The sequence below is a fragment of the Sturnira hondurensis genome, unplaced genomic scaffold (genome assembly GCF_014824575.4).
Source record: "Sturnira hondurensis isolate 20B ecotype Veracruz unplaced genomic scaffold, ASM1482457v3 Scaffold0008196, whole genome shotgun sequence".
NCBI classification, from domain to species: domain Eukaryota; kingdom Metazoa; phylum Chordata; class Mammalia; order Chiroptera; family Phyllostomidae; genus Sturnira; species Sturnira hondurensis.
Window position 1 is genome coordinate 6,555,385 of NW_028080827.1, and position 27,826 is coordinate 6,583,210.

Sequence of the window (27,826 nt, forward strand, 5' to 3'; positions counted from 1 at the left end):
GAAAGGATAATATAAGCAAAATAACATTTAACTGGATAGCACAGCACTGTCCAATAAAGCAAAGCACAAATGTAAAGCACTGTCCAATAAAGCAAAGCACACAGGAAATGCTTATTTTAGTAGCCACATTATAAAAGGTAAAAAGAAAGAGGTAAACTTAATTTTAATGATACATCTTATTTGGCCCTATATATGTACAATATTATCACTGCAACATGTAAAAAGTTAAATGAAATTAGTAATGAGAGATCCACATTCTTTTACTGTACTAAGCCTTAGAAACCCGGTGTGCACCTTACAGCACACCTCAGTGTGGACCAGCCCCATCTCCAGTGCTCGACAGCTGCATGTGGCCAGTGGCTACCATAAGGAAGAGCACATATCTAGAGCCACTGCTAACATGGGAAGAACTGTCCTAAAGACCACCCTTTTGAATCTGCATTGGCTAAACATCCTTTTTACAAACAAACATTTAAAAATAAATTTCTCTGTACTCTGAAGCAACAGACTTCCATTTCAATAAAACATGGCTATAACTTTATGTAACTACAGTTCTACACAGTGTAAGGAAATTTATAGGCCCTTCTCACACATTAACATACAAAAAGAAAACAATGCCTGTGGTGGACTCCAGCCCGCAGTCTCCGCCTGTTGTGACTGAAGATGGGAATAAATGTACAGGCCACAGCACTCTTGTGGAGAAAGGGGGGACAGCATGGCCACTCTCTCAAGAGGAGAGTGATTCTCAGTGTCTCGACCACTCTCTCAAGAGGAGAGCGCCCTGACTCTTGCCTAGACAGGCCTTTATTGTTTGTCTCGGGTCTTACATCAAAGAAGGATTTACTATTCATTATATGGAACATTACTATCTACATTTTTAGGTACAATCAAGGAAATGAAAATAACACATGCAGAAGGGAAAGGCGGCGAGCTGATTATCTCTGTCCTTGGGAAAATCCACACAGGCTTTGGAAATTACTTTGAAGCTAGATAATGCACATGTATTGTTTCAGACCAGGGTCATGGAGTTTTAGCAAGAGCAAGACATTAACAGTCTGTATGCATTTTCTAGGTCTGATTCCCATGGGAAAACTTGGCTTGAAGGTCTAGCTTCTGTAGGTTTTCCATACAGAGCTGAGTCACATTTGCCAGAACAAAACGGTTCCCTACAAACGCCCTTAAATAGAAGCTTTCAAATATGCTTTTGCCAACACTGGACCTACATCAAAATTATTTCTCAACTACGCAGAGCAAAAAGAGCAAAAAGAAAACATCAAAGGTAAAAGAAAAAGTATCTTTCCTTCACAGCAAAACAAGAAAGTCTCTGAGAGTAGAAAACAAGATATACTGAGATATAAGAAAAACTATGCAAAAGTATAGTTAGGTAAAGCTATAAAGAGGAGTTGAGAAGAAAGAATAGTGAAGTGTAAAAGGGAAGGAAGTCACACTAACGAACCAGGCCACCACCACCTGTGTTCTCGGGTTTAAACAGAGCTCGCTTTATTAGAACCCTCACTGTATTCTAGACAGACCGACAAAGATGTTCAAAAATACTTATCTGAAGTTATTCCCTGAGAATCACACATAGTTCATATTTAAGAGTATGATACCTTATAGTATATATTCCTAGTCCAATCAAGAAGTATTTTAAAAGAAAACATGGAATATTAATATTAATATTAAAAATACAGGTTATAACAGGCTGACAGTCACCAGAGGGGACAGAGGAGGAAATTTCAGGGGAAAAGGGGAAGGGTTTACAGGAACAAGTATAAAGGACACATGGACAACGACTAAGGGGGTGGAAATGGGAGGGAGGTGGGGAGCACTGGGGGGGTGGGCTGGGATGGGAATAAAAGACAGAAAACTGTACTTGAACAACAAAATAAATTATAATTTAAAAAAAATTTTAAATACAGGTTATAAAAGTAGTCCCACCCTTCTATTTATTTACCTTATTTCTACATATTTATAAGAAAGAAAACAGTAGTATCCTTTACCTGTGGCAGGATTGATGCTTGCTGCAATGTGAAAATGGCACAGTGCATTTGCATGGTGGGAAATGTGTCTTTGAACTTCATGTGTTGTCATCTGATCAGGCACTAATTCAGTGTGAGTTATAAGAACAGAAGACCTCCTTTGTCCTTTTCTTAAATTTTTCAAATGGTGTATTGTCTAAAAAAAGAAACAATTACTAAATCCAACTAGTAAGTGCCAATCCAAGTACTTTCAATTATGAAGGATTTTATGATTTTCCTCCCTATAAAACCTGATAATTTCAAAGGAAATTCTCATAACTACAGTAGAACAATCCCAAATATATTCTCCATAGTTCTTGCATATTTTATAGTTCAAGGCAGAAGTAGCTGCTCAAAGATATTTATTAATACCATCTACAAAAACCCCTATTAAAATTAGGAGTTCAAAGCCCAGTTTTTTCAGGACATCCCAGTACTTACTACTCATAAGTGAAAAAAAATTCCCAAATCTTCCTACCAGAAAGAATACTTCTCCTCAAAATTTTCACTTAGAACTAAGAAGTCAGCCTAATGGTCTAAAATATGACCTCTATTATAAAGAGGGTACAAATATACAGAATAACAATGGGAACCTGGCCAGGAAAGACCTCACGATAGTGTTGACCAATGGAATTTTTTAAAATTGAGATATGTCTCTACAATAAAAATTCTCTACTAACATACATGATCACCTAAACTATTTTGACTTGGGGTCCTATCAACCTTGGCGTGATTTTTTTCTATATAACCCTGCCTCACAGCACTTTCTTATTCTATCACTCAACCCACCTCCAACATCACGCTTTATAATGATTTCCAATTCTTTTCCTTTGTTCCTCACATTCAACCAAATAAAATGTAGCATCATCTCAAGTCTTTCTCCATTAAAGTAACACATCAGGTCCTTCCTTTCAGTTTCCACAGCCCTTATCTCTTTCACATGAAAAACAGTATCAGTTTTATGGTGTGTCCTCTGAGGCTAGTCTCCCTGCCATGGAATTGCTTATTTCTTTGACAACAGGATTAAGATGGATACTAAAACCTCCTGCTCCAAACTGCTCATCAAATTATTTTCACTCTATCTTTGACATTTATCATTAGTTTTAGTTAGATTGGCACAGTTGGTGTAATACTGGCTGCTTATTTTCTCCTTAGGAATGCAGCTGGAAGTTTCATAGGAAAGGATGTGAGAAAGCAAAATAGTTTTTAGGTCAGATAACTGGGCTTTTACTATTAAAAACAATTTTAACATTATTGATAATATTATCAAAGTATAGTAAAAACTTGTCAAATAACTGATTATTCATTTACTTATATTTTTGCTTTTACTTTAAATAGCAGTAATTCAAATTAACAGGCACTTAAAAAGCAATATATTACATACCAAGGAGGATACAAAGAAGCTTAAAACCCCTTAGTCTCTAAAAGCTTATAGACAATGTAAAGATATGTTATATAGGTATGATTATAACCATGTAGTTAATTGAGCACTTTGTCCCACTAAGTGTCAATCAATATCATAACAAAATACAATTTTAACTGTTCCAACTTCTGCTTTTAATTTATGCTTTCGATGTTGAGAAAATAATGTAAAATAGCACCCAATCACAGCTGGTTTCAGGGCAGGCACACTACTTTATATAAAACTTTTAAGGACAACATCCTTAGCCCACCTAAGCAGTATCTCAGCTTACTGAGACAGCAGAGCCGTTTTGTCTATGAAACCACTAAACTGTCCACGTAAGTGTGCACTCTATGCACAATTAGCCATGTAGAGAAATAGCACACCAAGTTTAAAATGCAAGTTATAAGCCACTAATTTAAAATAGGATGTCAATCTTGTAAAAAAAGACAAATACACATACACACATAACTGGAATAGCGGGATAATAAATTCCCCATTTTTTCTTTTTCTTAATCTAATTGTAGAATAAGCACACATTCTTTGTATAATAAAAACAGTCACAAGAAAAATTAAGGATATTAGTAACACAGGTTTACCAAAATAAATTTCTGGTGATTTCCAATAATGTGTTTTTCTCATTTTATTCCCTAATCATAATGTATCCAACAGTTTATGCAATATAATAAAGAATATAATTTCTTAGAAAGCACATATATTTCATATGTGCTGCATTTAGGATTTGGAAAAATTACTTCACTTTCAAAATGTTCAACAACGGAAATTGTAAAGCAATTATGTAAGTTCACATGCATCTGATATCCTAACATCTTTATTCTTAAGGATCAAAACAGTCATTTTTAACCAGAATAAAAATAAAATGTAATCCTCATAAACAAGCAAAATTTTTTCAATTGCAACTAATTTTAAGAAAATGTAAAACAACATTCACATGTTATTCTAACCAAAGCTGCTTACTCCCATAGACTTTCACATTTGACACACAAAATGAAAGAATTGAAATTATACTACTTACCTAGACTACATGTCTGAGATCATTACTTACCTGTATTTAGCTTCTAAGTAGCATAAATGTGTAATACAACAAGTATAAAATATGTGAGATTTCTTTGCTATTAGTTTTATCATTACATGTACCACTGTGCATTATCTGCATCCTAGTTTATAAATTCCCACCAGAGACACAGATCTTCAAAATTCATTTAACATCTTAAATAATATTGTACCTCAAGAGCATGTTGTATTCTGTCTTTGTGTTTTCCAGCATGGGTAAGGTTGCTGGCAATGCTGGAAGTGGTAGTCTCACAAATCTGCTCACCCAAAAGACAGTCTTCTGGTAATAAGGTTTCTGCCCAGAGCCGGCAGACACCATCATGGCATGAAGTTAACAACACATTACAAACAGAACCTCTAATGACAAAGAGAAATAGGCAAAAGTGACTCTGAATATCAATACTGTTGATTAATTAAAGGCTATTAGTATCTGGCTCTTCACGTATAAAGTGCGAAAGTAACAGTAGGACCTGTGTATATTTATATTTCCAATAATGGGATGGATCTGCTCTGACTATTCCACACTTTCATCAAACCCCATTTATTACCTGCTCATACCTGCAAGGTGGCAGGTTGGATACAGACAGGGCTGCAATCAGTTGCCATAAAAACAGAAACCACCTATCTGTCCCTGACATTCATCTTAATGCATTAAAGTCATGCTCTGAACAGCTAAGCTCAATGACAGTGTAGTATGCTTCCAAATGCTTTAGAAATCACACTGTATGGAAAAAGAGATCAATTCAAGAGCCTGAAGTCATACAGTGCAGTATTTCTGTGAATATCATAAAAATTGAAAATGGTCTTGACCAAGGAAACAGAAAAGAGTGCCAGATTACACACATACTACTTGAAAACTAGTATCTGGAGAAATATTAGTATCTCCTGAACAAACCCAACAGCAAAGGAAAACCTAGCTACTGCAAATTACACCATAGTAAAAGATCACTACAAGTAATTAAACTATATGGCTCAGGGCAGTAGTTGGGTCATTTTGTAACACCCTTCTTATAATCTAAATGATTAGAAACAGGTGAACAAATGAGCATCTTCACAATAAAACTGTAAAAAGAATATAATTTCAAACTACAATTCAATTTCCATTAAGTTAAAACAAGCAAAAATGTCACCGCATCAAGCAGCTGAAGTGACTTAACTCCTTGTCATGAAAGAAAAAAAAAACTCTACTTTTGCATACACAGAATCTCAGTCAGTCAAAGGTAAGCTATTTTGTAAATGTTTTCAATAGATGCCAATGACTTGGGAAGAATAAACCTTTTCTTTAGATTCCAAAAATGGAGTCAGATGCACTGCCATTGCACCACAAGGTCACTAGATTCCAAAAATGTGGAAATTCCCCACCTTATCATTGACTGAACACCCCTACAATGTGTGCTGTATTTCCTGTTAGCTATAAGCATTTCTCAGATATATTCAGCAGATGAAATAACCCTCCTTCAAGAATGAATGTAGATTTCTAAACAAGCTTTTACAGAACTGTATATATAATACTGCAATACTGTATGAGCCTTTCTGTAGTTTATTTAATCTTCTAAAAACTTTCAAAAGATACTGTAACAATGAGAAAAAACGTATAATAATAAATCCTTTGAGAAAGTTCTGTTGATAGCCCTAAGAAAAACCTGGTCACTATATTTATTCTCTATAGATGACATGCTTTCCCACCATGTGTGCTACTGACAGTTTATTTATGTTTTATTTCCCCTCAATGTGTGCTTTCCTGTTACTTGCAAACATTTCCTTCCTAGAATCTTCAACTACTGCAGCTCTTGCTAACAACAGCAGCTAATGCTGCCTGAGTACATACTATGTACAAAGGCCTGCACTGAGCATTCATATGCACTAACACAGTACAGTCTCACAACTCCCTGAGGTAGGTGCTGTTACTATCTCCATTCTATAGCAAGAAAAACTGAGGCATAGAGAGAGAACTTCAAAAGTTTAGTCAAAAGCCGTGAAGCTAGTAACAGCAGCAGCAGGATCGGAATTAGGGCAGTTGACACCAGAGCCTATGCTCTTAATTGCCACCATGTCAATGCAGTAAAAGGACTTTGTTTTCAGGACTGTTACAAACATGCAAGTATACAAACAGAAGTTACATGATACATTTATCTAACCTGGGCATATACTTGCTAGTTTTACGCCATGAAAAACCTGTCACAGTTCGAGGATGTGCCAAATAAACAAAGGAAAACTGGGTAGACGCCTGTCTCCTTTTCACTTCGTGATGATCCTGAGGTATGATTGAAGACTTCCATCCAGTCATAGGATACCACACTTTCAACAGACAATCATCCTGCAACAATATATGTCAGCATAAAATTAATTTGAGCATATGAAATTCAATATTTAAGTGGTTTAAAGAAGCTTTAAAAATTAAGCTGTATGTAAAAATATATCACTATATATATATATATACAAAATCAATGTGTACTATATGTATATAGTACAAAATCAAATCTAAAATGGTATTTATTATTCTACAAAATACTATTCTTGAAAAATGCATGGACCATTTACTCATTATCAATCTTCTCTGCATAGTGGGGATTTTGTATAGAGGCTGATGCCAAATTCCACTATTTAAACAGACATGGGTAACTGTAAAAGACTGATTCTGAAACCAGGTGCCAGCCCCTTGGATAAGATAAAGAATAAGAAGATGCCATGTTATGAGTCACTGATGCCATCCTTTCCTGTTTGAAGAGACTTGTAAGGGTGAAACAAACCCTTTTTAAGTCAGGAATCAGCAAAGTTTTCCTGTAAAGGGCCAGATAGTAAGTTAGCCATTGTGGACAGAGATTCTTCTTGATTTTTATCTTATAACCCCTTAAAAATGTACAGTCATTTGTAGCTGATGGGCCACAGTTTTCTGATCTCTAAATGATGAAAGGCAATTAGGCAGTTGTCGGGAATCACCTCTATGCCCACTTAAGATATTTACAGGTAAAACAACAGGCACTGACTTTGTCATTTTACTTAGTTCTAACAATTTTGTTAGAGGCTTATGTAGTTATATCTTATTTAACAGACACCATCTACTTTATAAAGCTTTATCCTCAATGGTAAAAAGTGCACTCAGGAAAATAACAAAATGTTATCACTTATGCAAAATTATCAATCTCTAGGAAACAATGAAATTATGTATTACTAAAAAGTGTGTATAGGTCCAAATACTTTTATCTAGACTAGACAAACCTTTTTTTTCTTCCAGGCACTCATTCTCGATTTATACCGCTCTATTTTTGTTTCCAATAATGTTTCATTTATTTGGCTATTTGAATTATACAGCAAACCTCTTTAAGTACTTACTCTGAGACAACTACTCAGTGAATGTACAGGATGCTTTCCTCCATATGCCTTCTTCACTTTAGCATCATTCTCATCTAACCAAATTTACTGCACAATACATGGTGATGCTTCAGACTAGGTACCATAAAAACCCTGGAGGTACCTCAGAGCCCTTCAGGAGCCATACATGATAGGTGGAGGGCCTCCACAAATGGTGACACTCTAACCCCTCCTACCTTTCCCTCCCACAGGAAGCAGCCCCACTTCCTGTTATAGTACTGACTAAAACTCAAATGACCTTAAAGTCAAGCAGAAATTATTAACAGAAAGACAGCTAGAAAATTCCCAAATATCTGAAAACTAAACTTTTAAATTACAAGAAAAATTTTAAAGTATGTGGAACTGAAAGAAATGTAAAGCAAAATATCAAAATTTGGGGCTTGCAGCTGCATCAGTGCTTAGGAAGGTATGTACAGCTTTAAGTGCTTACATCGACAAAGAATAGTCTTAAATCAGTGGTCTAAGCTTCTACCTGAAGCAGCAAATGAAAGAACAAACTGAATCCACAGTAAGTAGATGTAAGGAACAGTGAAAACCAATGAAATAAAATACAAAAAATATAGAAAAATCAATTAATTCAAAAGCGTTTTGGGGAAAAATCGATAAAATTAATAATCTATCTAGAGCGATCAAAAATATTTAGAGAAAAAAGAAAATTATCATTAACAAGAATGAAAGGGGACATGACTATAGATCCTACAAACATTAAAAGAATAATGAGGAAATATTACGAACAATTTTATCCCAATGAATTCAACAATTTAGGGTAAATGGACAGATTCTTTGAAAGACAATTTTGGAAACTGACAAAGGAAGAAATACAAAACCTGAATAGCTCTACATCTATTAAAGATATTTAATTCACAATTTGAGATCTTGTCAATAAAAAATAATAAAAATATATAAAACTACAACTAAATCCCTGAGCCCTAATGGTTCATTGATAAATTTCACCAAACATTTAAGAAACAGCACCAATCCTACCCAAATTGTTTCAGACCATTGAGGAAAGGGACTCATTGTGTAAGACCAGTACAAAACCACATAAAAACATAAGAAAACTGTAAATGAATATCTTTCATGAACACAAATTCAAACATCTTTAATAACTTATTAGCAAACCTAACCCAGCAGTACATTTTTTTAAAAAAATCATGACCAGGTGAAGTTTATTCAGCAAAGGAAAGTGGGTTTAACATTTGAAAAATAATCACTGTAATTCATCATATTAACATAGTAAAAAAGAAAATCTATATAATTATCTCAATACAGTTGACCTTGAACAACACGTGGGTTATGTTGTTCAAGGTGCTGATATTCGCCCCCCCACCAAGTTACAGGTGACAATATTTCCCCCCTTGTCAAAAACCCATGTGTAACTTCTGACCCTCCCAAAACCTTAGTCATTCCTGGGTACACGCAGTGTTGGTTCTAGGCACACTAGCAGAATCCCAAATGCAGACTGAAAATATACTGTCCACTACAGAAATAGCAAGATGCTGAATGACTCCTCAGACCTGTAATATTTTAAAGATGCAATAAAAGTCATGTATATTAATTAGGGGAAAAAGAAAATACACTGTTTTTGATCTGCAGTTCACTGAGTCTGTGGATGTGAGAGCTGGGGAAACAAAGGGCCAGCTGTATAGTTATTGAAAAACATCCGCGTATAAGTAGACCCATGCAGCTCAAACCCATTTTGTTCAAGGATCAATTGCATATGTAGGATAAGCATTTGACAAAAATAAACATTAATTTATCGAAAGAAAAAAGTTCTCAGCAAACTTACAATAGAAAAGAACATTCTCAACTTGTTCAAGAACATCTACAATAAACCTACAACTTAACATAGAAGTGTGAAAGACTGAATGCTTTTCCCATAAAACTGGGAGCAATGCAAGGATGTTTGCTCCCAGAAATTCTATTCAATATTATACTAGAGGTCTTAAGAACGTGAAATAAATTAGGTAAAGGGAAAAAATAGAAGGCATAGATATTAGAAAGGAAGAATTAAAACCGTCTTTATTCATAAAATCCTAAGAAGTCTACCAAAAAAAGCTAAAACTGATAAAAGTCACAAGACTAAAGATCAAAATTCAAATAAAAATTCTATTTCTCTGTTAGCAATAACTGGAAATGTAATTTTTTAAAATACATTTTACATTACAAAGATAGACTTAGTAATTTATGTACAAGACATATGCAGTAAAAACTGAACATCACTAAGAGAAAGAAGATCTAAATAAATTCGCATGTGGCCCTGACTGGTGGGTAGAGTGTCATCCCGCAAAGCGAGAAGTCGCCGGTACAATTCCCAGTCAGGGCACATGCCTGGCTTGCCAATTTTGTCCCCAGTGGGGGCATATACAAGGGGCAACCAATCAAAGTTTCTCTCTCACATTGATGTTTCTCTCCCTCTCTCCTCAAATAAATAAATAAACAAATAAATGAAATCTTTTAATAAATATGGATCCAAAGGCCAAATGTTACTGATGTCAATCCTTCCCCAACTGGTCTATAAATGTTCAATGTAAACATAATAAAAATCATAGTAGGCTTTCTCCTAGAAGCCGAGAGCTTATTCTAAAATTTGTATGTAAATCCAAGGACTGATATATCAAAGATATTTGGGAAAAAAAATAAAGTTATAGGACTTACACTTCTCAATTTCAAAACTTCCTACAAAGCTACAATAATCAAGACAGCATATTATTAGCATGAAGATAGATATATAGCTCAAAGGAACAAAACAAAGGCCAGAACAGATCCACACACACATAAAAAAATTGATTTTCAACAAAGTTGAAGGAAATTCCATCGAGAATGCCACTCTAGTATCTTGATATACATTAGGGAAAAAACTAACTTCAAATCAAATACAAAAGACACTACTTCAAAATATAAAACTCAAAACTATAAAGATTCTTAAAAAAGCATAGAATAATACCTTTGGGACTCTGATATACACAGATTTCTTAGATCTAGGATACAAAAAGCATAAACCAACACAAAAAAATTAGTAAGGCAGACCTCTTCAAAATTAAAAGCTTCTGCATGACAAACACATTGTTAAAAAAAATAAAAAGGCAAGTCACAGACAAAGAAAGCATCTGCAATGCACTGATCTTTCAATTACACAAAAATACACCAAAAAACTCTTACTACCCAATAATAACGAGGAAACTCAATTTTTTTAAATGGGCAAAAGATGAAATAAACATTTCACAAAAGAAATTATACAAAAAGTCAATAAGCACATACTAAACATCATTGGAAAATCCGGGAAATGCCCCAAGAATGGCATTTCTTGCCAAAATGCCACTAACACCACAAGAAGGCACAACTACACAACTACAGAATGGCTAATGTTAAATAGGCTGATGATGCCAAATTTTGGCAAGAAAGTGCAGTAACTAAAATTATTCAGTTGCTGGAAGGGCATGCAAATGATATAAATTTAGGAGGGCCTGGCACCTTTTTGTAAAGTACCATATGACCATCAGGTATCTTTTTGCCCACTAGAAATGAAAATAAATGTCTACAGAAAGACTTCCAAGTAAATGGCCATAGCAGCTTTATTCCTTTTAGGCTAAAACTCCAAACAACCCAAGTGTCCATCAAAAGGTAAATAGATAGTTCTGGCCAGGAAGTCAGTAGGTTAGAGCATTGTACTGATATGCCAAGACTGTGGGCTTGATCCCTGATCAGGTAGAACACATAAAAGAAGCAACTAACAAATATGAGGGGGGGAACCTCCAAAACTGAAATTTATTTATTAAAGAATTGTGTATGTATTTTTACATGTTTACACTTCAGTTACCTTTGATGTACTCTCTCTCTGTTCGATGCAATACACCTATCAGGACATTTTTTCCACTGCTCAAAAGCTCTAAACATGTCAATTTTGATGCCTTTTAGTGCTTCTGCCATTTTTGTTTCACCTCTTGCACACTGGCAAAATGTTTCCCTTTTTTCATCTTGGGAAACAAAACAAAAGTCACTTGGGCCAATATCAGATGAAAAGGGAGGGTGGGGCATGGTGGTTACGCCATTTTTGGTCAAACACTGCTAACACTCAGTGTACTGTGGACAAGTGTGCTGTTAATCACACATTATGAAATAGGCAAATGTGTTTAAAGAGTCTTATAGAAAATTCACCGAAGCTGAATGCAGCCTCTCACAATGCCAGATGGGTTCCTAGAACACTCACCTACCAGGGGAAGCCTGTAATACATGGGGCCCACCCTCCAGAAGATAATTCCAGTTTTTTTGCCCCCCTCCGCACACAAAAAAGTGGAACAACACATCAATGTTTCTCTATCTCTCTCTGTCTTTCTCTCGTCCTTGCTCAGTCTCTAAAATCAACAAATTTTTTTAAAAGGTAAATGGGGCCCTGACCCACATGGCTGTTGGTTGAGCACTGTCCTGCAAAGCGAAAGATCACTGGTTCAGTTCCCAGTCAGGGCACATGCCGGGGTTACAGGCCAGTCCCCAGTTGGGGCACATGCAAGAGGCAACTGATTGATGTTTCTCTCCCTTCTTAAAAATAAATCAAGCATTTTTAAAAAGGAAAATGTGTACGCTTATTGTGATATATCCATACAATAGACTACAACTGAGCAATAAAAAGTACTGATGCACAGACCATGGATGACTCTCAAAAACATTACAGTAAGTACAAGAAGCGAGACACAAAAAAGTATATACATACAATTTCATTCATATGAAACTCTAGAGACAAATCAAATCAACAATGATAGAAAGCAGAGTACTTACGATCTGGACAAGGGACGAAAGAGAGTTAGCTGAGAAGCCTCCTGAGATGACTGAAATGGCCTATCACTTGATGGTGGTGGTGATTATGTGGGTCTATAAATTCGTCAAAACTCATGTAACTGCACACTTAAAAATAGTGTATATTAATTATACCTCAATAAAGTTAATTATCAAAAGAAAATAGCACATGATTAATGTACCAGGATGTTCATTTTTAATAGCAATAGAAAAACTGGAATTTTAATGTTCATTAATAGTTGTCTGGTTAAGTTAAAATGTGGTATATTGATTCATATAATGGAAAATTATATCACCTTTAGAATATAGATATATTGATACTGCAATCTATCTATATATGCTATATTAAGTGAAGAAACCAGATTAAAGAATATGATTTCATTGCAGTAAGTGTATACACACATACACACTTCTATCTGGTTTACAATGGCATCAAAAAGTCTGAAAGAATATATATTCAATAAAAAACTGGCCATTTTTTCTACTGGGTGTAGGGCTTCATTTGGTAAAGGTTTTTCATTTTCTCTGCATGTTTTTAATAATATACACATATTGTGTTTTTTAAAAAGTAAAGATATTTCATTTTAAAGGGGGAGAAAAGGTTGATAACCTAATCCTGAAATAACCAAAGCACAATCTAAGAACAGAGAAGCAGTTAAGGAGGAAAAACTTCCGGGAACATTCTGTGGCCTTCTCCTTCCCCTTCTGATAAAATCACCCTACCTCAAAAATCTTCTCTTCCTAGCTCTTAAAAGCCCAGTTTGTCACTGAAAAGAGTAATCCTCCATTAAAGAAAAATGGTTTGGGAGCAAACAATATTTTTAATCACTTTCGAATTTTACAAAATAACCAATTATTACAGAAAGTGTTCACATATAAACTTTGTAACATAAACAGAATTTAAATAAACACCTAGCAATCAAACTGCCCCCAAAATAATTCGTGATGCAAAGATTTAATCATATATCTTGTGGGGATAAAAGGTTCTTTCCTAAGTAAAACTTTAAGCTCAGAAAAAAGTTAAAATACTCTTAGGTCCAAAAAATCTTAATATACCACACTCACAAAAATCACCACTGAATGTGTTCAATGAGATTCAAAATCCTGAAGGTAGCTAGATTTGAGTTCATGTCGTGACGTGAACTGAAACCCTGTTGGGTGTAGCAGAGGCGGTGGGAAATGCCTTCCTGTGGTAGATCACAGTTACCATCTGTCTCGTCAAGTCACACAAACTTGACTTTATTAACAGAAGCAGAACAGATGGTGGGGGAGGAATGCCAACATTACAAAATTAATTTCTGTTCTTTTTACCAGGAGGATCTTAATTAGATATGGTATCTTAACAAAAAAAGTGAGGAAATAAGCTTTTTAAATCCATGACATATTTTATGAACCCCCAAAGGATCTTTACCAGTAAGGCTTTCTTATCTTTTTATAAGAACTATGAAACACTTAGCTCTTAGGAGAACTGAATATAAGCAGCTTAGGTAAACATGACTAATACAATGAAAAAAATACTCAATAATCAATTGCTAAGGTTGTGTGCAGTAAAAACTCAAAAAAAGAAGATGGTGTATACAAATAGAACTGCCTTGAAGGCACTTAAAATCTAGTTGTCCCATGCGAGAGAATGTGCTTTCAGTCTCATTATTTACTTCTGTTTGGAGTACAAAGGCATCTTTCAGATTCATTAGGGGCAGAAGTTCAGATACTCAAAGGATGTTTAGACAATGAATACTGTTCATCTTTCATAAGTAATTAATTGTTTTTAAAGCACCAAATGACCTCGTCAACAGATATCCTAAAATAGTCTCAAAGTTCAGCCAGCTGTGATACACAGCTGAGGTGTAAGCAAAGGGAGATCACCAAAAACATTAAGCATACATAAGGGAAACCCTGGCCAGCTGGTTAGCTCTTTCTATGACCTCTAAGATCACTAGAATCCTCTGACTCTATAAGTGGTTAGTTTCTATTTTAATTTATGCCACATAGGTAGGCCTATCCTTTCCACACGTGTTCAAACCGTTCTCCCATGCACAGTAGATCATTTGACAGAATTATAACTATTCTCTCTGTCTTGATTTCCTTCTAATTTCTCTAATGTCACATTCTCCAGATTTTCCTCCTTAATGGGCCTCACTCTCAGCATCCTTTGTACACTTCATGCCATTTTCCCCACTTTTAAATTTTTTTAATTTATTTTTTTAGAGAGGAGGAGGGAGTAAGAGATGGAGAGAAAGATTAATGTGTGGTTGCCTCTTGCATGCTCCCTACTGGGGACCTAGCCCCCAACCTAAGCATGTGCTCTAGACTGGGAATCAAACCAGCAACCCTTTGGCTCACAGGTCAGCACTCAATCCACTGAGCCGCACCAGCCAGGGCTCACCACTTTTTAATCTTCAAGGGTTCTGGGACTTTATCCTAAACCTCACTCTCTTTTCCATTGTACATTTTCTCCATCGTTAATTTCACCCAGCTCCATAACTCTAAATACTGTCTTTGGGCTAATGAATTCAAACTCCCTATCTCTAACTCTGACCTCTCTAAGAAACTCCTATCTTGTCCTACACGATATCGTAACCCGGAAGTATGTGAAACTTTGACCTAGCCAAAGGTGTTGTTCAGCTTTCTGTTGTTCTTTCACAAGCCCAGCTAACATTTACACTTGGTGTGTTCCCTTGGCCAAAAGTACTCTTTCCTCTGAACATTAGTTTTCTTCTACCTATTATTCAGTTCTCAGTTTCAAGTTATATCCCCAGAAAAATCTCTCTATAGTTCACCAACTCTTACGGACATTAAGTCACACTACTGCATGATCCTGTGTTTATTTTCTGAATAGCACTTATTAATATACAATGTTTTCTCTGTCTTTCCTCAAGTTAAGTTCCATCGCAAGAATCCAGTCTGTCCTCTTCATCATGAGATTGCAAACAGAACAGTTCAGCATAAGTGGTGGTGTTCAAAAAAATATTTGCCAAACATATGAAGGTTGTTCATTTCAGGTAAAATTTCAAGTTGGTTTTCCCTAAAAAATACACTGTCAAATAGAGATATATTATATATATAAGTGTATGTATGTATATGTATGTATACACACACATATACATACATATATGACATATATGACATATGTGGCATATATATATTCAAAATAATATATTATTTATTAGAGGGCCTATCATGATGTGAATACAACTGTGATAGATTCTTGTATGCCTTACAAATACAGATTGCTAGAATTCTGAAATACATCTTCTTTGGTAAGTTAGTTCATGATAAAAAGGATATCAGACAATATATATATTGGAGTATCTGTTTTCAGAAAAACTTAAGTATATATAATACCTGCCCATAATCATAGTGCTATTAATGTTACTTGGAAAAGGGTAGTAAAACATGCCCTTTACATGGTGTGCACAACAATAGCTAAACTGATGTCAGAGCAATGATTAACTGGAAATACTATAAAGCTGCATCCCAGTATGAATCTAGAGCAGCTTTCTGGTCACACTACACTAAATAACCATGGTTTTACCTAATATGGACTCATTAAATCACAGGACTAACTTTATTAATCATTCATGAGTATATGGTAACCCTAAGAAATATGTGAAACAAAAAACCCAAACCTGTAGGCAGGTATTTTCATGGTCAAGTTTTAGAAATAATGGAGTGCTAGGCTGTTGTTTTTATTTAACATCGATTTTTGTTGTTCCACTTTATTTATGCACAGATTGACTGACACTCATACATAGCTCGACTAGGGAACAAACCCACAACCTTGGTGTATGGGGACAACACTGCAACCAAAAATTAAAGGTGGTTGCTTAGTTTTTTTTAGGATTCTGGTAAGTTTCTTCTTTATTAACCTTACTTTTGAAACACTATGAAAAACTCTGCCTGCATCTCTACATTCTATCCTATCTTTATTTGTAGGTAACTAAACTGGCTTATCAAAATTTTTAGTGTTTTGTTTTTAAAATCTAATATAATTTTTTCTTCTAATTTATTTATTTTAATCTGTATTTATTTTCTATTTTCCTCTGGTTCCTTACTGTTTGAATAGCTCTATTATCGATGAGGGGGAAGAAGGGAAGGAGAGGAAGAGGGGAAAGGGAGAGCAAGAGGTAGAGAAGAGGAAAGGGGACAGGGAGAGGACGCCCACATGGCAAGGCACTGCAGACAGGCCCGAGGGCCTGAAGGAGACTCCAGCAAACAGACAGCAAACACCGAGCCCTCGGCCATACAAAGAACTATTCTGCCAACAACCTGAAAGAGTATTCTGCCCGAGTCAAGCCTCAAGGGAAGAATTCAGCCCAACTGGCACGTGTATCATAGCCTTTGGAATCCTCGATCATAGCACCCAGCTCTGCTGCGCCCAGACATCTAACCCATAAAGGCTTAGAAAACAAAGGTGTGGTTTTAATCAGCTAAATTTGTGGTAACAAATTGCCACGTCAAAAACTAACACAGACTTCTAGTGTTGAGTGCTATGAGTAAAATCAAGTCAGTCAAAGGGAACAGAAAGTGGGACAGTGGAAGGTAGGGTGCAGTTCTGAAAGGGGTGCCTAGGGAGAGCCTCACTGAGAAGTCAAGCGAAAAAGCCATGCAGGTCTCTGGGAGGAGTCTTTTAGGTAGAAGGAACAACAAACTCTGTTCAGAAAAAACAATGGGCAAGCAGTTGGAGTCAAGTTTGCAAGGAGAGTAACATGAGATAGGGTTTCAGAAGGAATGGCTTACAGAAGTAATGGGCAATATGGTTTAAGCATGGGCCCTAGTAAGGCATCAGAAAGACTTCGGCAAAATTCTACTAAATAAAATGAGAAACCTTTTCACAGTTCTGAACTAAGGCATGACATGATTTGACTTAGGTAATTTTTTAAAGATTTTTACTTACTTTTAGAGAGAAGGGAATGGAGGGAGAAAGAGTGGGAGAGAAACATCATTCAGTTTTCTCTCACCTGCCCAATTGGTGACCTGGCCTTCAAACCAGGCATGTGGTCTGACTGGGAATCAAACTAGTGACCTTTTGATTTGCTAGCTAAAGTTCAACCCACTGAGTCATGCCAGCCAGGACAACTGTTTTGAATTTAAATTATATTTTATTACTTATGCTATTATAGTTACCTCAATTTTTCCCCTTTTGGCTCCCTCCACCCAGACCCCCCATTCCCTCAGGCAATCCCCACACCACTCACCGTCCATGTCCATGGGACATGCAGTACGTATCTCTGGCTACTACATTCCCTAGGCTGTACTTTACATCCCCATGATTATTCTGTAACTACCAATTTGTGCTTCTCAATCCCTTCACCTTTTTTGGCCATCCCTCTGACCCTCCATCCATTTGGCAACCATCAAAATGTTCTCTGTATCTATGATTCTTTTTCTGTTCCTGTTCATTAATTTTGTTTTTTACATTCAATTATGGATATGTATTTACTCCCATTTTATTGTTCATATTTTTGATCTTCTTGTTCTTCTCAAAGATGACACTTAGAACATTTCATATAATGCTAGTTTGGAGGAGATGAACTCCTTTAGCTCTTTCTTGTGTGGGAAGCTCTTTATTTGTACTTTGATTCTAAATGATAGCTTTGCTGGTTAGAGTAATCTTGGTTGTAGGTTCTTTCTTTTCATCACTTTGAATATTTCTTGCTAATTCTTTCCAGGCTGCAAAGTTTCTTTAGAGAAATCAGCTGACATTCTTATAGGAGCTACACTTATACATAACTAATTGCTTTTCTCTTGCTTTTAAGATTCTCTCTTTATCTTTAACCTTTGGCATTTTAATTATAATGTGCCATGGTGTGAGCCTCTTTGTGTCCATCTTGAATGGGACTCCCTGTGCTTTCTGGACGTGCATGCCTATTTCCTTCACCAAGTTAGGGAAGTTTTCTTTCATTATTTTATCAAATTTGTCTTAAATTTCTTGCTCTCTCCCCTCTCCTTCTGGCACCCCCATGTGGGAATATTGGTATGCTTAAAGTTGTCCCAGAGGCTCCTTATACTATGCTCACTTTTTTTGGATTCTTTTTTTCTTCTTGTTGTTCTGATTGGGTGTTTTCTGCTGATTCTATATAGCTGATTTGATTCTAGGCTTCATCCACTCTACTGTTGAGTCCCTGTAAATTGTTTTTTCAGCTAGTGTAACCTTCATTTCTGACCTGTTCTCTTTTACAGTTTTCATGCCCTTTTCTATGCTGTTGAAGTTCTCATTAAGTTCACTGAGCAACCTTATAACCAGTATTTTAAACTCTGCATCTAGTAGATTGTTTCTCTCCATTTTGTTAAGGTTTATTCTGGAGTTTTGTTCTGTTCTTTCATTTGGGTCATGTTTCTTTGTCTCCTTATTTTGGCAGCCTCCCTGTGTTTGTTTCTATGTATTAGCTAGAGCTGCTACAACTCCCTGGCTTTGAGGAGTGGCCTAATGTATAATGTAGTAAGTGGCCTGTGTAGGACCTATGGGGTCCAGTGGCACAGCCTTTCCTATCACCCAAGCTGGGTATTCACATGGTGCTGTGTACAACCATCATGTGAGCTGTGTACAACCCCCTCTTGCAGTTGAGCCTTGATTGCTGTTGGCAGGTCACTGGGAGCCACTTACCCAGGCCAATCAGCTCCAAAGACTGGCTGTCATCACTGACTACCAACCTCCAACCACCATCGAGGATCAGCTATGCAGGGGCCAACACCTCAGAGCAGGACTTATTTCAGGCTCTAATGTCCACTGAGTCCACCCCTTGAGTGTGTCACTTATGGAGGTGATTGGATGATGGTGCTCTGACATGGTCTGCAGCGGTCCACTGGGTGCACAGGCTCTGGGCCCTCCATGGAGGCACAGGTCAAGGTCAGCCACCTCCTGTGTTCTGTCTAGGGCCACCTGGCATAAGCTATACAACATCTGCAGTTGGCTGCTACTTGCTCTGGACTAGGAGGTACCCAAGCAAGTCCAAGCTGTGAACCAAGGCAAGCTACTGCTAGTACCAGGCCTGGGGCCACTCAGCAATAGGCACAGAGCCCACTGAGAATAAACGCTGTTTGTTTAAGAGAATTTAGGAGAATCTGAAGCATGAAGCAAGTCAAGCCATTCATATAGAAAAGCCACTGGAAACACCTTGGGTGGGCCCAAAAGTTGGGTGGGGTGAAGATTTGGAGAATCACCAGGGTAAGGCAAACAGTGTGAGCCAGTCTGATGAAGTATCAATGTGATGCCCACCTGCCCAGGCAGTGGCAGGAGGGCTCATAGAAGAAATAACACCTTCTGCCAGCACTTATGTCTATAAGGAAGCTGTCCCCCAACTCTTACCCTGATGACACACACTTCAGTTCCTCCCATGTACCTCTGGTGCCTTTCAATCTGCTGTTTCCGTACAATAGCTCAGAGGGAGTAAGTCCAGGTAAGTCTGTGTCCTGCCCCTTAAGAGGAACTGCTTGGGACTCTAGCAATCTGTCTACCACAGCCTCAATCCCCACATGTTTTCACAGCCAGACGTTATCAGGACTTATCTTTCTGGCACCGAAACTCTGGGATGGGGGTGGCCTGGTGTGGGACTGGGACCCCTTGCTCCCAACATATCCCCCTGATTTTTACCTACCACATGGGAGTATGGGACCAGCCCATTCTGTGTCTCCACCCCTCCTACCAGTCTCAATGTGGTTTCTTCTTTAATTCTGTAGTTGTAGGACTTCCATTCAGCTCTGTATCTGGTGGTTCTGAATAACTGAATAATGATTGTCCTATAGTTCAGTTGTAATTTTGATGTGGTTGTACAAAGAAGCAAGCCATGTTTAACTACACTGCCATCTTGAATGGCGGCTTTGACTTATATTTTAAAAAGATCACCTCAGTTGATGGTTTGAAAATACACTATATAAAAACACAGCTGAAGTTAGGAAGCCAATTAAGAATGTAACACAATAATACAAGTGATAAATGATGGGGGCTTCAACCAGATTATAACAGTAGAGATGGTAAAGGCGTGAGGCCAGTGGACAAAATTCAAGATATAAAATTCATTAAGTGTATCCTCTCATGCCTTAGCATTTTAAGCATCTGTATACCTTTGCATGAGCCTTTTTCTAAGAGTTGTGTGTGTGCTGAGAATTAATGTGCTGCCCCACCAGACCTCAGCCAATGACTCATGTGTGAGAAGAACATGTGTGAGGTACATAATGTTGTGAGGAACATAATGTTGTCAGAACACTGGCTCCCAGAGTCACCCAGGGATTTAAACTTATTAATCACCTGAGTGATAACATACCCTTTACTAAGCACCTTCACCTTCCAGCCTCAAATCCAGTATATTTCTTTGTGATAATTCTTCAAAAAGTTAATTACTTATGCTTGAATCTTTGTTTCAGGGTCTGCTTCTTCAAAAATCAAGAAAAATAAGACCCAAAATTAACGTGAGTGGGGAAAAAAACAATTACTTTTCTAGTTTCATAACTGCTAATTACAAAATTACTAATGCTAAACTTCAGTTATAAGTAAACCAAAGTAATATGAACTGTACTTGTGACTTTATTTCTAATAAAAATCACAGATGTCTTGGTATGACATTATAGTTCTGCAGATATCTCAAAATAGTTTGTACCCTTTTCAGTACTTTGAAACTGTTATTTAGTTTACTGCTAAACTATACAGTCACAGTCTGTCTGTAATGCTGTACATTCTTCCTCTTTGTTGAGCAACCACCTCTCTGCCCAGTAAATTATTCAACCACAAAACAGTTCAGTGTTCTACAACTAGAGATTAACTCAAAGGCCTTGGGTAAATTCTGGTGTTCTTGGAACACCTATCCTCATCTTACAAAGTGTAACAGGGAAGCTTTAATTCCCTAACAACAATACAATTTAACTTTAAACTGTGGTTTTTTAATGTAATTTTTTGTTACCGAATGCATTAATATAAAAGTACATTATGGCTATTATCACAAATGTATTTTTACTATCTTAAAGCTGTATTTCAAAAGCTGTATGGTATCATTTTTATAAGTTCAAAATGCAAAACTAGGTTGGGGGACTTGCGGCCAAGATGGAGGCGTAGGTAGACATACTGTACCTCCTCACACAACCAAAATTAAGGACAACAAAAATTTAGAAACAAAAAACAACCAGACTGACAGAAAATTAAACTGTATGAAGTCTGACAACCATTTATCCAGACTAGTAAGAGCAGTGGAGTTGGTGGCTGGCAGAGAGGGGTCGCAGAAGGAAAAAGCAGTGGCTGGAGAACCTGGCACGCAGGCGGCACGGGGCTAGCAGACCCTGGGCACGGGGAGGAAACAAGCAGACCCAGTGAGGGTGCAAGGCAGCTGGCTAACCGCGGTCACACATTCGTGTGCAGATAAACCAGGCCAAAAAACGAGCAGTGAGACAGACAGCGCAAACCAGGACCCCAGCACCAGGAATTAAAGCCTAAAAGCACCAATTGGAAAAACTTTCAGGGGTTGAGGTACCAGAAGAGACTTCGAGCCTCACAGGAGAGTTTATTGAAGAGACCCACAGGGTCCTAAAACGTACACAAGCCCATCCACCCAGGAACCAGAACCAGAAGGGCCCAATTTGCTTGTGGGAAGTAGCTAAAGGGACTGAAATACAAGAGCGGAGCAAACACCATTGTTCCCTCTCTGACCCCGCCCCCACATACAGCATCACAACCCAGCAATTGTGTTGCCCTGCCCTGGTGAACACCTAAGGCTCCACCCCTCACTACGTAACAGGTACTACCAGACTCCCCAAAAATGGCTCAAATGGAAGAATAGATCAAAGCCCCAGAGCCAATACTTTTAAGCAACCAAGAGACAGCAAACCTATCAGATGCATACTTCAAAGCACTGGTGATCAGGATGCTCACAGAACTGGTTGATTTGGGTCACAAATTAGACCAAAAAAAAAATGAAGGCTACACTAAGTGAAATGAAGGAAAGTGCACAGGGAACCAATAGTGATTGAAAGGAAACTGGGACTCAAATCAATGGAATGGACCAGAAGGAAGAAAGAAACAACCAAACAGAAAAGAATGAAGAAACAAAAATTTTTTAAAAATGAGGAGAGGCTTAGGAACCTCCAGGACATTTTTAAATGTTCCAACATCCGAATTATAGGGGTACCAGAAGGGGAAGAGGAAGAGCGACAAGTGGAAAGCTTATCTGAACAAATAATAAAGGAGAACTTCCCCAATCTGGCAAAGGAAATAGACTTCCAGGAAGTCCAGGAAGCTCAGAGTCCCAAAGAAGTTGGACCCAAGAAGGAACACACCAAGGCACATCATCATTACATTAGCCAAGATTAAAATGAAGGAGAGAATTCTAGAAGCAGCAAGAGATAAGGGGATAGTCACCTACAAAGGAGTTCCCATCAAACTGTCAGCTGACTTCTCAAAAGAGACCTTACAGGCAAGAAGGGGCTGGAAAGAAGTATTCCAAGTCATGAAATCCAAAGACCTACATCCAAGATTGCTCTATCTAGCAAAGCTTTCATTTAGAATGGAAGGACAGATAAAGTGCTTCTCAGATAAGGTCAAGTTCACGGAGTTCATCATCACCAAGCCCTTATTATATGAAATGTTAAAGAGACTTATCTAAAAAAAAGAAGATAAAAAATATGAACAGTGAAAGGACAGAAAACTCAGTTATTAACAACCACACCTAAAACAAAGGCAAACTAAGCAAACAACTAGAACAGAAACAGAACCACAGAAATGGAGATCACATGGAGGGTTAGTTAAAAGGGGAGTGGGAGGAGAAAAGAGGGGGAAAAGGTAAAGAGAATAAGTAACATAGATGGTAGGGAGAAAAGAGACAAGAGGGAGGACAAGAATAGTGTGGGAAATGTAGAAGCTAAAGAACTTAAGACACATGGAGATGAACTAAAGTGGGAGATTGTGGGTGGGAGGGGTGTGCAGGCTAGAGGGGAATGAAGGGGAGGAAATGGGACAATGTAATAGCATAATCAATAAAATATTTTTTTAAACTATGCAAAACTAAACATTATATTATTTGAGAATTCACACATAAGACACTATTTAAAAAAAGACAAGGAAATAAAACATAAATTTGGGATTCCGGTTACCAGAGTGCGAGGGGAAGAAAGAAATGCAAGCAGAAGGATAAGGAACCCATTGGTTTTATGTTCTTTGCCTCAAACTGGATAACAGGCACATGTATATTTGTTTAATTATTATATCTTACATATTTATAAAATATTTGTAATTGAAAAAGGAGTATTCACAGTATAAGAAAAAACTCTTGAAAATTAAAAATAGTAGGAAATAATTATTCCTGAGTAGAAGATGAAAAATCCCCCAGAAATTAAACAAAAACAAAGAAATGAAAATAATTTTTTTAAAATTTATTTATTTATCTTTAGAGGGGAAGGGAAGGAGAGAGGGAGAGAAACATCAATGTATGGTTGCCTTTCGTGCGTCCCCTGCTGGGAGTTGGCCTGCAGGGAACTGGCCTGCAACCCAGGCATGTGCCCTGACTGGGAATTGAACCGCAATCGTCTGGTTCGCAGGTCCGCGCTCAATCCACTGAGCTACACCAGCCAGGGCTAAAATAATTTTTAATTAAAAGATGAAAAGACAGAAAATAGGAGAAGGGAAAAATGTAAACTAGAGGATCAGTATGGAAGGACTCACATCTGATTAAGGGGAGATCCACGAGAAAAGACAACACAAAAGAAATAATATAGAATCATCTTCCTGAACTGAAGGACACGAATTTTCAGACTGAACAGGCCCACCAATTACCTGCACAAAAAAGTCATTATTCCTTAGAGATACATACTAAAATATTTACAGATGACTTCCCATACCATGGCATCATCATGAAGTTTCAGACCATCAGGGACAGGGGAAGAGTCTTAAAACCTCTACAAGTGGAAGATGGGGGAGCATGGTCATATGGGACTCTGCTCCTCAGATGGCAACACCGGAAGCTAAAGGGCAACAGAACCACGACTTAAAAAATTCTGAGGGGCAAAAATATTTTCAACCCAATTCCCTGCCCAGCCAAATCAAGCTATAAAAGCAGAAGATATATTTATTCACATTTGCAAGTCCTCAAAATGTTTTTTCCCATTTAGCATTTCTAAGGAAACTACTAGATGATATCTCCATCAAGACAAGGAAAGAGGAAAATAAATGAAGCTACAAAACTAGGAATTTAACAAAGAAGACAGGCAAAGATAATCTCCTGAGATCACTAAAGGAAAATCCCCAAATCACAGCTCTACTATTTTATACTCGGAGAGCAACTAAAGCCAAATGGAGCAAAGAGAACACACGTCTCTAAGATGCTTCCTATGTGAGACTGTAAATGAGAGAAGATTCAAAACCTGTCAAAGATTTAGGAGACGAATTAGGTATAAAGAAAACTAAGCAAATAGAGAAACAAAGTGATTATTCACACCAAAGTAATTATTCTGTGAAGAATAGATTGCACAATCAATAATGTGAACCATAAATACTGATTTATAGAAAATTAGGTGCTACCTACCACAGGAATACCTGAGGAAGAGAAGAGATATGCACATGTACTAGAAGTAGGGACAGGGTTGGAGTCATCAGCTAGGGAACTAAAGTCCTGGCTCCCTTAGCAGGCAGAAAGGAGATGATTCTCAAATATAAACAAAAAAGAATGAGGGAATTGGAGCAAAACCAAGTTATTTAGGAACATGGAAGGAAGTACCAAAATATGCAATTTGACAAATAACTCCCTCCAGGAAGAAGGGAGTGCTTCCTCCCATTGTGATTCCAGTGTTACTGTTTTACTTTTTAATTATGAATTTATGATATTTTGATATAAAAATAATTTTTAAAAAAAGACTCTTTCTAAAAGCTCAAATAAGAATAATAATAGCCATTATTTCCCAAGTGCCTACTACCTATGGGAAACATACCTGATCTTATGTACAAATTTATCACTATTCCTCAGGCCAACTTTGCAGAGTAAAATTATTCCAATTTTACAGATGAAAAAACTGAAACTAAGAATGAATAAGAATATTTTTAATTGTTTCTTTTGTTTATATTTTGTTTAGTCCTTTACCTTTCCAGCAGTAGCAAAATATTCACCATCAGGGGACCATTCCATCAAGTGTACAGATACTGAGGTTCTAAAAAAAAGAAAGTTGAACAGTTAACATTTTAAAAATTTGGAATACTGTACATACAAATGGTCAAAATAACATTATTACCATCATCAGAACCAGAGTGTTTTCAATTCTCTAAAAATAAAATATTTCACCTCCCTAAAAATACAAATTAATTAAAACTGATCTGAAGCTCACTTTGGGGATCCAAAAAGGAGTGCAATTAACACGTGTAAGTATCTCCACCTACAAGTCCTGCCAACATCCTAAATATGTTAAAAGCTAAGCTCATCATCTTCCCTGGCCAACTGGTCCCCTTCACATAATCCACATTGCTAACAGGTCAACTATCCTTCGACTTGTAAGAGTGACTGGCAACTTTCAGCACGTCTCTCCCACCACACCATCACTAGCCACATCTCTCCCCTTCGTGAGTAATTCCTATGTGCCAACCATGACAACCCAAGTCCTGAGGTTATACTATAAAAATATTTTTGTCCTTTTCTTAAACAATCAACTATAACACAGACTGAACAAAGATATTATAATAATTTTGGTTAGAAAAATTCTATGTTGTAGGCTTCTAAATGCAATGGTAACATCAAAAAATAAAGATGATTATGAAAGGGATCGTATTTTAGAAAACTCTTTTAAAAAATGAATAAACATAACAACAGAGTTAGACACTAACTTGCACTGCCAGATGCACTTCCAATCACTTAAAACAGGAGGAATTTTATTATCAATTTCTTCCTCTTCTTCCGGAATGTCACCTCCCGGAGGAGCCCACAACTGAATAAAATCAGTTGCTGTCAACAATCTGTTATCTGAAAATTAAAGAATGTTCTGGTGAATAAGCAAAGATTTTCTAGAGAGGGAACACACATGTGGGCTTCTAAACTATACTGTGAAAAATAAGCCTACTGTCTATAAAAAACACTTGGGGTATATCCATTTAAAAATTCTAAGGGTCCCTAGACAAGAAAGAGTAGTTCTGGGGAGAAACCTGAGAACAAAAAAGAAAAGCTTTACTGGCAAAGAGCTATTATGTATCAGGTAAATCTTTTTTAAAAAATAAAATAAAAAGTAGGATTAAAAAAGCCAAAAAATACTACACAGAATGTTGTTAGGATATAAGACATAACTAAAAATTAATGGAGTTTGTTATTCTACTTGGAATATAAAAACTACCCTTCATTAATTGTGAATATAAAAGGGGAGGTTTCTAATCTTTAGAAACCTCTAATCATTAGAGGTTTCTAATCTTTCAAAATTAAGAACAACAGCTTCCTGAAATACAAATAACAAAATAAAATAGCGGGTTCTTTTTTTTGAGGGGGGGGAGTGCCTGTTTAATTTCTGATTTTATTTCTTAATAAAAACAGCTAAAGGCAAAATGCAGCAAAAGAATGTTCACTAAAGACACAAATCATCATTGTTCTAAAAGTAAAACATTCAAAGGCAGAGGAGGAAAGCACAGAATTAATAATAAATTCAGCACTGTATAAAGCAAGGTATACCAAGAAGGAAAAAAGTACATTCATTCACTAGCGAAAAGAAAATATACTGTTGATCACTTTCTTACTATAGGAGACTATATCACACCATAATCATACATTTAAAACAAATTATTTACTTTTCAAAATTTCTAAATAGAATCACTGAATACCTTGAGGGTCCCATGCCAAATTGTATGTCACGGAACTCAAAAAAAACTGTCCAGTTTTAAGCCACTGACACTTGAGTTGCTGGAATATATAAAGAGAAAGAACAAAGAAAAAAATATGCTTTTAAAATAATTTCCACAAACACTAGTATTTCATCATTTTCTTCAACTTAAGACCACATGACCTAAAACAAAGATGAAATTTTGCACTATTATTTTCAAAGCACTGGGGGTTTTTTTGTTTGTTTTGGTTTTTTTCAAAAACTTCCAATGGTTCCACTTACTCTGTACCATACCACACTACTTGCCATGCCTAAGCACAATTTGTTATCTCAGGCTTCCTTCCATGTCTATAAATACATTCTTATACTTAAAACACCTTGTCCTCTCTTCACCTGCAAA

At 36.8% G+C, this 27,826-nt stretch overlaps 1 protein-coding gene across 2 annotated transcripts in view; it reads right to left on the bottom strand.

The window, feature by feature from the left end:
- DMXL2 (Dmx like 2) overlaps positions 1–27,826 on the bottom strand; it is a 133,178-nt gene that overhangs the window by 72,817 nt on the left and 32,535 nt on the right. For both annotated transcript variants that reach the window (XM_037054633.1, XM_037054632.1), the window contains exons 4-9: positions 27,428–27,506; positions 26,450–26,585; positions 25,716–25,782; positions 6,633–6,811; positions 4,668–4,851; positions 2,001–2,175 (exon numbers count right to left, since the gene is read on the bottom strand). In XM_037054633.1, the coding sequence (XP_036910528.1) occupies positions 2,001–2,175; positions 4,668–4,851; positions 6,633–6,811; positions 25,716–25,782; positions 26,450–26,585; positions 27,428–27,506 (820 nt within the window). The remainder of the gene's footprint in view (positions 1–2,000; positions 2,176–4,667; positions 4,852–6,632; positions 6,812–25,715; positions 25,783–26,449; positions 26,586–27,427; positions 27,507–27,826) is intronic.